The sequence below is a fragment of the Apaloderma vittatum genome, unplaced genomic scaffold (assembly GCF_000703405.1).
Source record: "Apaloderma vittatum isolate BGI_N311 unplaced genomic scaffold, ASM70340v1 scaffold31325, whole genome shotgun sequence".
Taxonomy (NCBI): Eukaryota; Metazoa; Chordata; class Aves; order Trogoniformes; family Trogonidae; genus Apaloderma; species Apaloderma vittatum.
The window spans coordinates 927-13,186 of NW_009718216.1; the positions used below are offsets into that span (position 1 = coordinate 927).

A 12,260-nucleotide genomic window follows, 5' to 3' on the forward strand; every position below is an offset into this window, starting at 1 on the left:
CTGCCACATCTGTGTGGAGCTACGCTGAAGCTTACTGACATTACTCCTGTTCCAATTTTAACTGTACTCTAGTAACTAGATTTTTGCAAAGGAGAAGAGATAAACAACTAACTTAATTCACATAATGTTGATTTTTGTTTTATCACCGGTGGTGTTTTGTATTACTTTTCCCAAGGTTTCTCTCTTTTTATTGTTTTTGTCTTCAAAAGTAATTTCACTCATATCTGAATTTATGTTTCAGAATTATTGTGAGATGTTGTGTATGCTAACTTTTTCAGTAGTTGCTTTGAATTAGGTTTTCTAGATATTAATCTCTGTTTTACTGTTCAATTTGTCCCTCTTTTTTTTTAATGTCCTGTAGCTGTTTTAAGATAAGAATAATTTAATTTATAGAAGTATCTACAAACTCAAGTGCAGTCCAACGTGCAAATATTCCTAGGAGAATAGTTCTTTATATCGTCTTTTGCTGAGTTGCCATGAATGTTGTGGCTTAGTGGTTGGTATTTTCTGAAGCAAGTACAGATTAAAATTAGTTTTCAGATAATTTGCATGGCATTTTATCTCACTGATACCACTGCTGTAAAACCTATTTTGATTTTTTTTTCAGACCAACTGAACAGATTTGCAGGCTTTGGTATTGGCCTTGCAAGGTAAGAGTTGTGTAATAATTTTCAATAATAATGGAGTAGTAAAGCTATAGTTGTCCAGTGTCGTTATGTACACTTTTTTGTTGTTTTTATGCCAGTAGACTTGGCAGTAACTGCCTTTAAAACTACCTGAAATTCATATAGGTTTCTGTACTCTTTACCTGAAGTGTTTCTCAAAATTAATCAGCAGTGAATGTAAGAATAATGTTTTCATACAGTACACCCAGAGTATGTGTAACCTATTAGAGCAATCTGAAAATAAAACCAAAAAACCGTCTACATATTTGCCACTATTATTAATAATAATAAACATTAATAAGACAGTGTTACTATATTATTTTACAAAATATAAACCAATAATAAATTAATAAATGTTAATGCCAGTCTTTCCTAAGAAGGTGAAATGTCTTGAAGTATATTATCAAAGTATCCTGGAATACTAATGATCTGGCCAAGTGGTCTGATAACCTTTTTATCCATTTTTATGGTAACACTTATTATTGATAGTATTTCTGAGAATGTGCCTGATGTTTTCAGAGCTTAAATTGTCAAGTGTAAGGATCGTAATAAATTTAGGATTTTTTGTTTTCAGGGTGCCTACCCAGTCATACTCACCTGACTAGGTTTTTCTTTGTCAGTGTACTGATGCAGCTTGGGAAGGGGTAGGAGGTGGATTGTTTTGTCTTGAAAAAGAAACTTTTACTCTGAGTTGACCTAAATGTAAGACTTTGCAGAGAAAAGTGATTGTGTGACTTACCCAGTTAGGCCAACATGGAAGCTATGTCAGTTGAGGCTTTTATTGTGTACTTAGATGCAAACCTTTTACTTGATGACCAGCCTGTTCTGCTCCTTGCCCCATTGTTACCACACTTGATGTGCATCAGAACCTCTTTTTAATCAGCTTGACTTAGTAAAACTGAAGACAAAGTTAGTGGAAGAGCTGGGTTATTTTTTTTCTGTTGCAGTTAGGTTCATTTACTTAGGAATCTACTAAGTAGATTCACCAGTAAATTAGCCAGTAGACACCAGCTAACTGTACCATAGAAGGCAAGGATAAAGAAAAACTAGGAAAGACCATTTTTGGCAAGCAATGAATTGCTCAGATTAGATTCTTCCAGCTTGTGAAACTGCCAGTCCCTCTTCTCCCACTGCTTCCCTTGCAGTGGCTCAGCTTGCTCATTCAGACTGCTTGATGAGCCTGTTTGTTAAGGTTGGTGGAGGTGAAGGGGAAGAATACCTCCACCAAACATCTTTCTTTCCAACCTTACCAAACTGAAGGAGCTCAGGAAAGTACCAGCAAAGCAGAGGAAATTTAGGGCAGAAACACGTTGACGCCCTTCAGGAGCAAAAATATATTGGCGCATCCGAGTTGTCCTTTTGCGCAGTGTGCTCTGATTTAATGAAGCGTGACAAAGTTTTCCATATCCTGAGCGCTGTGGCCAGTGGGACTAAAATGAGCATGTTGTTTTGGGAAAGAGAGCTGATGAACATTATATCGTTGCTGAGAGAAGCAATCCCTGCTTCTGCTTTTGGTTTTGTACAGGATCACTTGTCAGGCATATGTGGTTCAAGGCAGAAATCTTGCAGAAAACACATGGAAGAAAAGGTTAGGTTTTGTGATCTTAGTTGAGCTGGGTACAGGGCAGGACTTAATAAGTAGCAGCTGGAGTGCAGGGGATATAGTTTCACCTCTTCTGATAGCAGCAAACTACTAATTAGCATAATTGTTAAAAACCTACAAGCTCAGCACTTTTCTGTGCGAATTAGTACTTGCTTATCCAGGATAAAATCCCTGTAAGAGACCTGCCCCCCCTGATCCTGTAAGTTGGTGGTCAGAGCTGTTACTTGGGATGCTTAGACATAGCCTGGAGGTTTTGCTTTTCTAATACATGTCACAGGTTTGAACCACATGCAGGTAAGTACTCTGATCACGCAGGTACTTTGGGATGAAATGAAAAGCTTATCTGCTTGGCTGTGACCAGGGATCCTACTTTAGGACTGAACTTTCCTATGAAGTTTTGATTGAAATAGCATTTCTGGGAATGGAGGGAAGGTTGAGTTTGGGCAGAAGCATTTTGTCGTGAAAAAAATGATAGCTGTTAGTATCAATCCTCTGGCCCTGCTAAGGAAAGTCTTGATTAATAATGTGGTATGCAGAATTAACATAAAATGAAAACTAATTCTTTCATAATTTGCTCTTGACTGTTTTGTTCCTGCACATTTTGTGGAGGAAAAGTTTAGGAAATTTGGTACATTGTATTGCCTATAAAAATATATATACATTTTAGAGAGAGAGAGATATGTATATGTGTATGTGGACTTTCTCATAGTGAATGTATGCATTAGACTTTTGATAATTGTTCCTTTATGATTGTGGCAGGCTATCAGGCACCATCCAAAACACCTCATTAATTCACTAGATAATGTATTTTTTTTCCAAATACTAATCTAATGTTGTTAGCGAAAAATAACAAGACTTTCCTAGTAAATTTAAAATGGCTTCCCATGCTCTAAATAAACTTTTCTTTTAAAGCCTATTTACAGAAAATGTGTTGGCACATCCTTGCATTGTTCTACGTCGTCAGTGCCAGGTATGTCTTTTGTATTACCCCTTCCAGTCAGAGCTCCTGTGTAGTGTGGTATTTCTGTGGTTTTGTATTCTGTAGAGTATAAGGATGCTTTACATTTCTTAGGGAGATGCTTCTACATGAACATGTTTTTGTTTGTAACATACGTGTTTTTCCAATATGAAATTTAACTTATCATGAACATTCTTAGTCATTTTTGTTTGGAGACTGGAAAATAAATAAGAGCAATTAAGTGTTTTGGAGTCTGCAGGGCAACTTCCAGACCCTCGTTTACAAGCAGGATGCTTTGTTTCCAGTGTTTTCTGGTTTATGTTTGCTTTATTGTTTACATTTTCAGAATACAAGTACTTAAAAGTTCTACCTGTTCCCCTAAATTTCGGTGAAAGTTTATTCATATTTTGATCACTTTAGCTGACCTTTACAGAGGTAGTGTCCTTATTTTGGAAGTGCTTTTTCCTTTAGAGTTGTAACGTCTGCAAGTGTGTTTATAAAACTGACATTATTTATATTTAACAGGTTAACTATCATGCTCGGAATTATCACCTCACTCCATTTACTATTGTCAATATTATGTACAGCATCAATAAGACACAGGTCAGTATTTGGCGTAAGGCTGTATCTGAGCAGTGAAGGTTACTATAGCGCATATTTACATTGATACCTTTAACTCTTTATGTAACTGATGGTTAAAAACATGGCTATTGAAGGGTTTGTTTATTTTTATCGTTGCAGAAGTGTTTCAAGAAGATCATAATAAATTAATTTTTTAGGAAGTATAGTATATACTGGGGAAGATTTGCAGATGTTGGAAAACAAAAGGTCCCTGAAACTATTTTTTTTGTTAGAATTCTAAAACATAATCGATCTTTTATGTAGATAAAGAGATTATCCAAATGACTACTTCCAAAGATAGTATTGCATTAATTTCCAGTTCTGCATGGGACTAGAAATCCCGAAACTCAGATCAGAAGACAGTAAGGAAATACTTTCTGCATTTCTTTGAAATGTGCTTTAACGTTTCAAGCTCATTTTGTCCACAGAAAATGGTGTTAAGATTATAGTACCAGTTATTAACAGTGAGAGATATGCTTCCAAAATTGTTGATAATTGTTGTTTAAATTATTGAAGAAGAAAAGTTTCTTCAGAGTTGAAGTGTTAGTTTTCCCCTAAATTTGGTCATAGAGAATTTTAATGGTAGAACTGTAGCCCTATGCAATCTGAATTTCCTGAAATTTTATAAAATTTAGTGAGATTAAAAGATTTTTGAGTTTTATGTTGCATGTTGGATATTTCAAAACACAGGGTCCAAGAGCTCTCTGGAAAGGAATGGGCAGCACTTTCATTGTTCAGGGCATAACCTTGGGAACAGAAGGAATCATCAGTGAATTTACACCTTTGCCAAGGTATTTAATGATTTTTTTGCTAGTTCTAACAAACTGATTGTCAGTTGTTGACTTGTATTCAAAGTGTTATTAAGTGTAAGCCTGTTTGAAAAGTTAAACTTGATTAGAACAGTCTTCAGCGGTGTGTGTGGTTGTCTAGTCAGGGTAATTCCACTGTGATAAAAAAAATCAAGATTTTTTTTTATTTTGGTTTGTATTGTGTGGTATTAGCAAATACCATGTCTAAAGTAAAAAATCCTAGTTTCATTAATCTAAATACGGAAAACTTAAATGGCTAATGAGCCAACACTCACATCCTGCAATTTTCACTGTCTTTGGTAGGTGAGAGAACAGAATGGCCTGCATTAATAAGTGAGAAGACATGGTAAATAAGAGTCTGTGTGGCTGTCAGATTTGTCTTCTGTCCTCCTTTACCAACAACTATCTGTTCGTTGTTTAGTATTTTCATAATAAAGGGCCTGCAGCAAAAAATGAGTGAGATACTCAACATTCTACTTGACTGTGCCTGCCTTCAGCTATAGTAGTTTAGTAATATTATTGCGTTTTGATTTGTGACTCTGAGTACTTATTATGCTGAGCTGTAACTCCAGGATTGTGATAAAACATTTTGATGTCATTCTGCTTTGAGATACAAGTCTGATAAAGAATTTTTGTCTGAAGACTTTTCACCAACGTTTCATATTTTAATGGCCCAGAGTTAATAGTAAGGGCTGACAACTGTAATAATGTGTATTGTCAGTTTTGTTACGGGTATTTTAAGAGTAAGCATGTTGTGTAAGAGAGTGAAATTCAAGGAGACTGTGAGATAATCAAAATTTAGGAAAAGATACTTAACAGTTGCAAGGCAAATATTGAGGCCAGTAAAACAATGAAGACATGTCTTGGGGAAATGCATTAGGGAGACAGGCAAGTAGTTGGTTTTCAGGGTGACTGATTGTGAATGGACCAGTGGGTGTGAGAATTGTGTTAGCTTTCAGAAGAAACAAGTGCCTAGTTTTAATGTGTTGGTGGAGACCCAAGTACTTCAGGGATGTAGAACCTGACCTGGTTTTAAAAATAAGAAGTGTAGGTAGGCTATATCAAACTACAATTATGATGCATGTATGCATACTAATAAAAGTAAGTCTGCAGGTTCTGGCAATTGTCAAAAGCATTAGCAAAAGCATTTCATGCTTAAATTGTGTGGAGTGTGCACTGAGTTTTTTTGGTCAACTCTGTCTCATACATAACTGAAATGCCCAGGCATATGGTTTTTCCTCAGTGTGACTTGTTTTTAAATACTACTGTAGGAGTTGCTTAAGTTCATGATACGTGATTTAGTGTTTGTATTTCCATAGTTCAGATTTCTGTCCAGTGTGAGCAAGGATTTTCTTCTTGTGGACCAGTTACTCAGTAGTTTGAAAAGTAAGCTGGTGCTGCTGCCGATAGGAGGCCTTTCAGCCACCACCTCCTCATTCCTTCCTAAGGCTACCACCATCCTTGTGCCAACATAGTATGTGAACAGTCATGAAATTGCTGGGAGGTGATCTGGCTAAAATGAATGTTTCTTGCTCCATGGAGTTTTCCACTGGATGTTCTTACTTTATAGTGGTAGTGTGCATCTTTGGGCTGTCACAAGGAGGGAGATGTTATTGCTTGCAAATCTGATTTAAAAGGTTATTTAATTACATTATCAAGCTCCAAAGGACACAAGGAAGTGAGATGTCAATTCCAATTCTATATTGTAATAACAAAGAAGAACCCCCTTGTTTTAGAGGAGGGCCCCAGAAATGGGTGTTAACATTTTTATAGCAAGTTGAATATGGTTCTGTACTAGACAAACTATTCCATAATTCCTTCCACTGGAGGAGTAGTTATACCTAGTGGATTGACAGGTTAGACTTTCACACATCAGTTTGACTGGTTTCATTTTCCACATGTCTGAAGTGTTATGGCTCAATGGATGTGATTCAAGTGTCTGAAATACATAATGGTAAATGTTCTTCCCTCCCTCTTTAGTGACTGACTTAGACGTTTAGGAAAGGGATAGCTACTAAAAAAACAACTCAGAAAGAGGAAGGAGTTTCTTGCTTGGACTAAGTTGCAACTTGGCAGTGGCTGAGGGCAATTCCAGGGCAAGAATTGAAAATGAGCATTTTATAGCTTGTTATTAAAAATGCAGAGTCTAGTGTAACCAATATGTCAGATAACTACCTTTACTGCATAGCTAAAGTGTTTACCAAATGTATGATAAATAAATTTGGTATTTGAATGTTATCTTACATTTTCTGTCGAGTGAACCTAATGTTTACACTTTGTATTTTGAAGTGTGTAATTAGAAAGTACTACTTTAAGGTGATTTTTTTAAGTCACCTTTATGTTAAGCACATGGGTTTTGATTTTTTTGTTTGTTTTGTATTACCAAGATATGCTGAAGACTGGTCATAAGCCAAAAGACTTGGGTTAGATCTGTGCAGAACTACCACACAATTGTACGTGATTTGGTCTCATGTAACTTTGTCAGAACATGGTATAGATTTTCAGGAGAGAAACAGCAACTGGGTAAACATAAGGTCAAAGAAAAGAAAAGAAAAAACGAAATGTAATTAAAAAGTATGTTTATAAAGGAAAACTATTGAGATTTTTTTAAAATAATTCCCTAAAAATAGCTTTAAGCGTTAGTACATAAGGATGTAAAATAAATACGAAACACTATACAGCCAGTAGCTGTAAGAGCTACGGACACCTTATTAATAACTGAAAACTTTTTTGATAAAAACTTAGGGTGCACAAATCACTTGTGAAACCTAAGTGTAATTCATTAAATGTGTCACTAGTGCTGTCTTTCCACTATGGGAAATCCTGCAGTGTGAAGCAGTAGTAGAACACCCCTATAAAATCTGGATGTTCAGACCCATGGAAGATATACTTGAGAATAACTTGTACTTATCTATAGTAGGGTAAATACTTTTTTCTTTTAGGGAGCTTTCGCATAAATGGAACCTCAAGCAGATAGGTGGACACCTTCTGCTCAAAGGGTAAGTATAACACATATTACTGATGCCTTACTATCTAAACATCAATAAAATTACTAAATGTATATTAGTTTATTCTGCAGCTATGGTTACTTGACAGGGTGCTAACAGTAATTCTCAAAACCTAATTTTTTTGAACAATCTATTGCATACATCACTTCCACAGATTACTTTCTCTGTGTGTCTATGTGGAACCAGATTAATTTCAAAGATTAAATTCTTTTAGTAACAAAATTATGATAGCCGAGGGACCTGAATGAGTCTGGTCACATGGAAATAAAATATAACGGAACTTCAGACTGATGTTTCTCTCAGCTTGTTAACATGCTTTTAATAATTGAGTTATGGTTTGTTAATTTTCTCTCAGAAATGACTTAGAAGGTAACTTTATCAACTTTCAGGTGCATATTTGACTAACGTTATAGTATTGTCATGCTCTTAATTCTTAATTGTTAATTTCTACAGTTTAACACATGTGGTGGCAATGCCCTTTTATTCTGCGAGCCTGATTGAAACTGTGCAGGTAACTTACGTTTACAATGTTTAAAAAGATACTGTTACTCTCTTCATAGATCGAATTGTGTGAAGAAGTGAGTTTTCAGCTTTGAATTCAGGTTTATGTTACAATAGTTGTGTTTGTTTTGCTTGAGGCTGTGTGGCATTAACTGAGATGAAGAGCATTTACTATGATATGAGTATTAAATCAGTACCTTAAGTCTAAGTCTAGGATTAGAAAGGACATCTAATATAGAAACTTGGAATATATTGTGTGTGATATAAAGACAAGTTACACATATCCATTTTAGAAAATGAACCTTAAAAGGCTTTTCTCATACAAAGGTTTTAAAAGGCAAGTTGTTGCACTGGCCCCTTCCCCTATAAAAACTGTAAAGCTTTTGCAGTAGTTCTCCATTGTTTTGCTAAAATACTTGACCTCTGCTGTTTCAGGACTGCTTTCATTCATCAGCTTTTTGCTTTTAAATTTCCAGTTAGTTCTTCCTCAGCCATGCAATTAAGTATCTGGAGCTGTGACTTAGGATACAGCTTAGCTTATTCTGTAACTGCACAAAGTAATGCATAGCACAGTATTGCAGATTGTCTTTCAGTGAGTTGCATCTCTTTCCAGAGAAGGAGACAGGGTTTGGGTATGCAGAAGTGGTGCAGGGTAATTCTTCCAGTTACCTCTGTATTACGAGTTGCTCTTAATTAACATGAGGGTACCTTTGTGCACCTAACAGCTCTTGCTGTAAAGTGGAAGTGCTCCTGGATAGTCACTCTCATGTCATTCAGTCACCAAAATAGTAATTTTCTTTCATGGCATGGACAGGTTTTAAGTACTGTCAAGACTGATTTGGTTTCGGTTGTTTAAACCTGCAATCTAACTGCTGTTACATGTCTACAAAGCGATACTTCTTCTGTGGGGCAAACGAGTTGACTTCTACAGTTTCTTAGTTTCAGCATGTACTTTAGAGATAGGTACACTTGTGAGGGGCAGAATTCTCTTCTGTGTAGAGGATCCAAAAGTAAAGGAACTGACCACGTTATGGACCAACAGGACAGGTGAGATAAAATGTCTGTGCATGGAGGCGTGCAGATAGACTTCTGACAACAAACGCACATCCTCTAAAGTTACTCTGTATTTAAGAAATTCTCTTCCTCTCTCCATCTGAATTATTTTGAAAACAGTGTTCCGTAAATCCAGCCTGAGTAGATCTCTTTGAGTTTCTGGCAGCCTTGGGAAGATTTAGTCAGTCTAATAGTGGGAAGCTGACTTAGGAAACTCTTTTATGTCCCAAGGAATGGCTTTACCTTGAGCATCCCTTTATCCTGAACCTAGAAATGGTGATAGAACACTATTCATGTTTTTTGACTTCATAGTGGGACACAGAATGGAATGTTCTATTCGGATATCTTACTGCTTGTATTTTTATCTGAAAGGGTGTTGCATGTGGTTTTGGACATGGGAACATACTTAGCAGTAAATGATGAAAGAGAATATGATTTAGAGCCTATTTTCTGTTTGCAAAGTAAATAGTAAAGTTTTCTTTGCTAAAAAGCAGCTTAATAGGAGATCAATCAGATAGCCAAAACAGCATCTACTCCAGGCTTTTAGAAAAGTGGTCATCTCTAAAGCACTGCTTATGAAAACAGTTCTGCTGAGATTTAAGGGCTTTGAACTTGGTAGATTGAGCTTTGTGCAAGTATTTTAGTGAACGGTCTATATGCTATATGAAATGAAGAAAGCTCCAGGAACTGGAGTATACCTGTATACACAACAGAGATAGCGACAGCATTTGTGGAGATTTTGTTTATACTGTATTTGTCAGTGCACGGAGGCAACTTGGCTTATTAGCTTTACGTTATATTCCAGTGCTGCAAGAGGATGACCACTACCGAACTATAAAGTTAAAGGTTATGTGGTTTGTTACTAATAGTTTTATATTAACTTTGATTGTAATAATTCTGATAAACCATACTGTTAACACAGAATGACACACTTCTGCAAGTAATTATACTTCATCAAGATAACTGTAACTGGGAGAAATTTGTAGCTGTCACATTACTGTTTGTCTTTAACATTTCAAACCACCTGGTGGCGTGTTTGACAAAAGCAAGCACAGTTCTGAAGTGCAATGACTGTAATGATACAGAGGAGACGATTCAATCGGCGTTGTGGTGCTTAACTTCTAAAGTCTGGAACAATGCTACATGCTCAGGTATTTGAGCTAGTTTCTCTTCTGTGCATACTGACCATGAAGACCTTGCAGACTGTTAGCTCTTCCCCAGAGCACTGAGGAATGTTCTGGTGGTTTGTCCTGGCATGAGGTCAGGACACAGCCAGCACAGACTCAGAGTCTTGAGCATTGAAGAGAACTACAAAATCTTGGATTTTGGGTGTAACAGAGATGATAAAACACTGAGTAAGCTTTGGAAGGGGAAACAGTGCATTTAGTTTCATCCTACAGTCCTAGGTGAAGTATAATGGAGGAAGTAATTACTAAGCAAATTCTTTATTTTCACTACGTGAACAAATTAATTGACTCTTTCCTAAGAGGCAGAGTGGGTAAAGAGTGCTAAAGTTCGGAGTTGAACCTATTCATATTAAAAATGATCTTTCAACTTAAATTTAGGTATGGAAATCTTTATTATGCACATTCAAGTTCAAAGACTTGAGTTACAACCCTTAAAGAAAAGGACTTCTAAATTAGATAAATACTTCCCAGCATTTTGCTCTAGAAGTAGGCATTTCCACTACATGACTGTTTTGCAGAATGATACAGCAGTAGACTAAAGGTTGAATTTCGTTGGTTGCAGCAGAAAGAATTGGAACGTATATTATGTAAAGACTCTTTAAGTTGGATTCATATTTTAAAAGCAAGTTTACTTGGATGCTATCCAGCGTGTTAGAGCAAAGAATTTATATCAATATAGCTGTGTAGGTATGATAGCATGCAATTGTTTAACTCTCTTACAAAGTTCAGCAGTGATAAAGAATCAAAGTGGATATCAGCATGGTTATGAAATGTGCAGTGCAAATTGTAACTATTCCTTTGTGCTTGTAGAGTGAAATAATTCGAGATAATCCTGGCATCCTGGACTGTGTGAAAGAAGGAATCGGCAGAGTGGTAGGCATGGGAGTACCCCATAGCAAGCGTCTCCTTCCTCTGATGGTGTTGACTTTTCCAACTGCTCTACATGGCGTTCTTCACTACATCATCAGTTCCATCATCCAGAAGCTTGTTTTGTTTGTTCTGAAACGGGATAATTCCCACAACCTTCCACCCGAGAGCTCCACTTCTGTGCAGAGCATGCTGGATGCATATTTTCCAGAACTTATTGCTAGTTTTGCTGCTAGCCTCTGTGCTGATGTCATGCTTTACCCACTGGAGACAGTTTTACACCGCCTGCATATTCAGGGGACACGCACAATAATTGACAATACAGACCTTGGCTATGAAGTGCTTCCAATCAATACGCAGTATGAGGGAATGAAAGACTGCATAAATACTATAAAGCGGGAAGAAGGAATGCTAGGTTTTTATAAAGGATTTGGAGCTGTTATAGTACAGTATACCTTGCATGTGGCAGTTTTACAGCTTACCAAAATTATTTACTCAACACTGCTTCAAAATGTTTCTTAGTCTGTTCAGGTGTGGATTTCACACAGTGGACATGCTCGACTTACTAAACTAATCATTGTTCAAAATGGCTTAGAAAATGAAATTTGAAGAATCCACTCTGTGGATTCCTCTTACACTGTAAAACAGCTTGTTTTAAAAATGGGGATATAGCTTCCTAAGTGTAATTAAAGAAGTACTGTTTAAAGGTATAGACACAAATATAATGTGCAGTTACACACAAGGGGATCGGATATCAGATGTGCTTGAAGTGAGGATTTTACCTTTCCGCTTACCAGTTAACTGACTTTAAGAGTGGATATGAATTCTTAATGTATGCTTTATAAACATCACGTCTGATATTTAGTTTGGACTGCTAGCCAGTTCAAAGGAATTTATTTTCACAAGTTGTTTAAACTTGCAAGTGAAAGACTGATAGCTTTACTGGTCTTTTAAAAATGTTTTCAACTTCACTGTTAATGAAACTGTG

At 36.4% G+C, this 12,260-nt stretch overlaps 1 protein-coding gene across 1 annotated transcript; it reads left to right on the forward strand.

Annotated features, from left to right (window-relative positions):
• The first annotated feature begins 549 nt into the window (after nucleotides 1-549).
• Nucleotides 550-11,989, forward strand: SLC25A46 (solute carrier family 25, member 46). Its single transcript, XM_009870179.1, has 7 exons — nucleotides 550-650; nucleotides 3,181-3,238; nucleotides 3,752-3,829; nucleotides 4,538-4,638; nucleotides 7,599-7,655; nucleotides 8,118-8,175; nucleotides 11,216-11,989. Exons 1-7 carry the CDS (start codon nucleotides 550-552, stop codon nucleotides 11,792-11,794), a joined length of 1,032 nt encoding a protein of 343 aa, XP_009868481.1. The 3' UTR covers nucleotides 11,795-11,989.
• Nucleotides 11,990-12,260: the final 271 nt, after the last annotated feature.

Excerpts from the sequence above, each read along its gene's own strand:
- SLC25A46 (XM_009870179.1), top strand. The coding sequence starts at position 550 with ATGGCATTTTATCTCACTGATACCACTGCTGTAAAACCTATTTTGATT. Across the intron at positions 4,639-7,598 it reads GAATTTACACCTTTGCCAAG|GGAGCTTTCGCATAAATGGA; the intron begins GTATTTAATGAT and ends TTTTTCTTTTAG. Across the intron at positions 8,176-11,215 it reads GCCTGATTGAAACTGTGCAG|AGTGAAATAATTCGAGATAA; the intron begins GTAACTTACGTT and ends TTGTGCTTGTAG.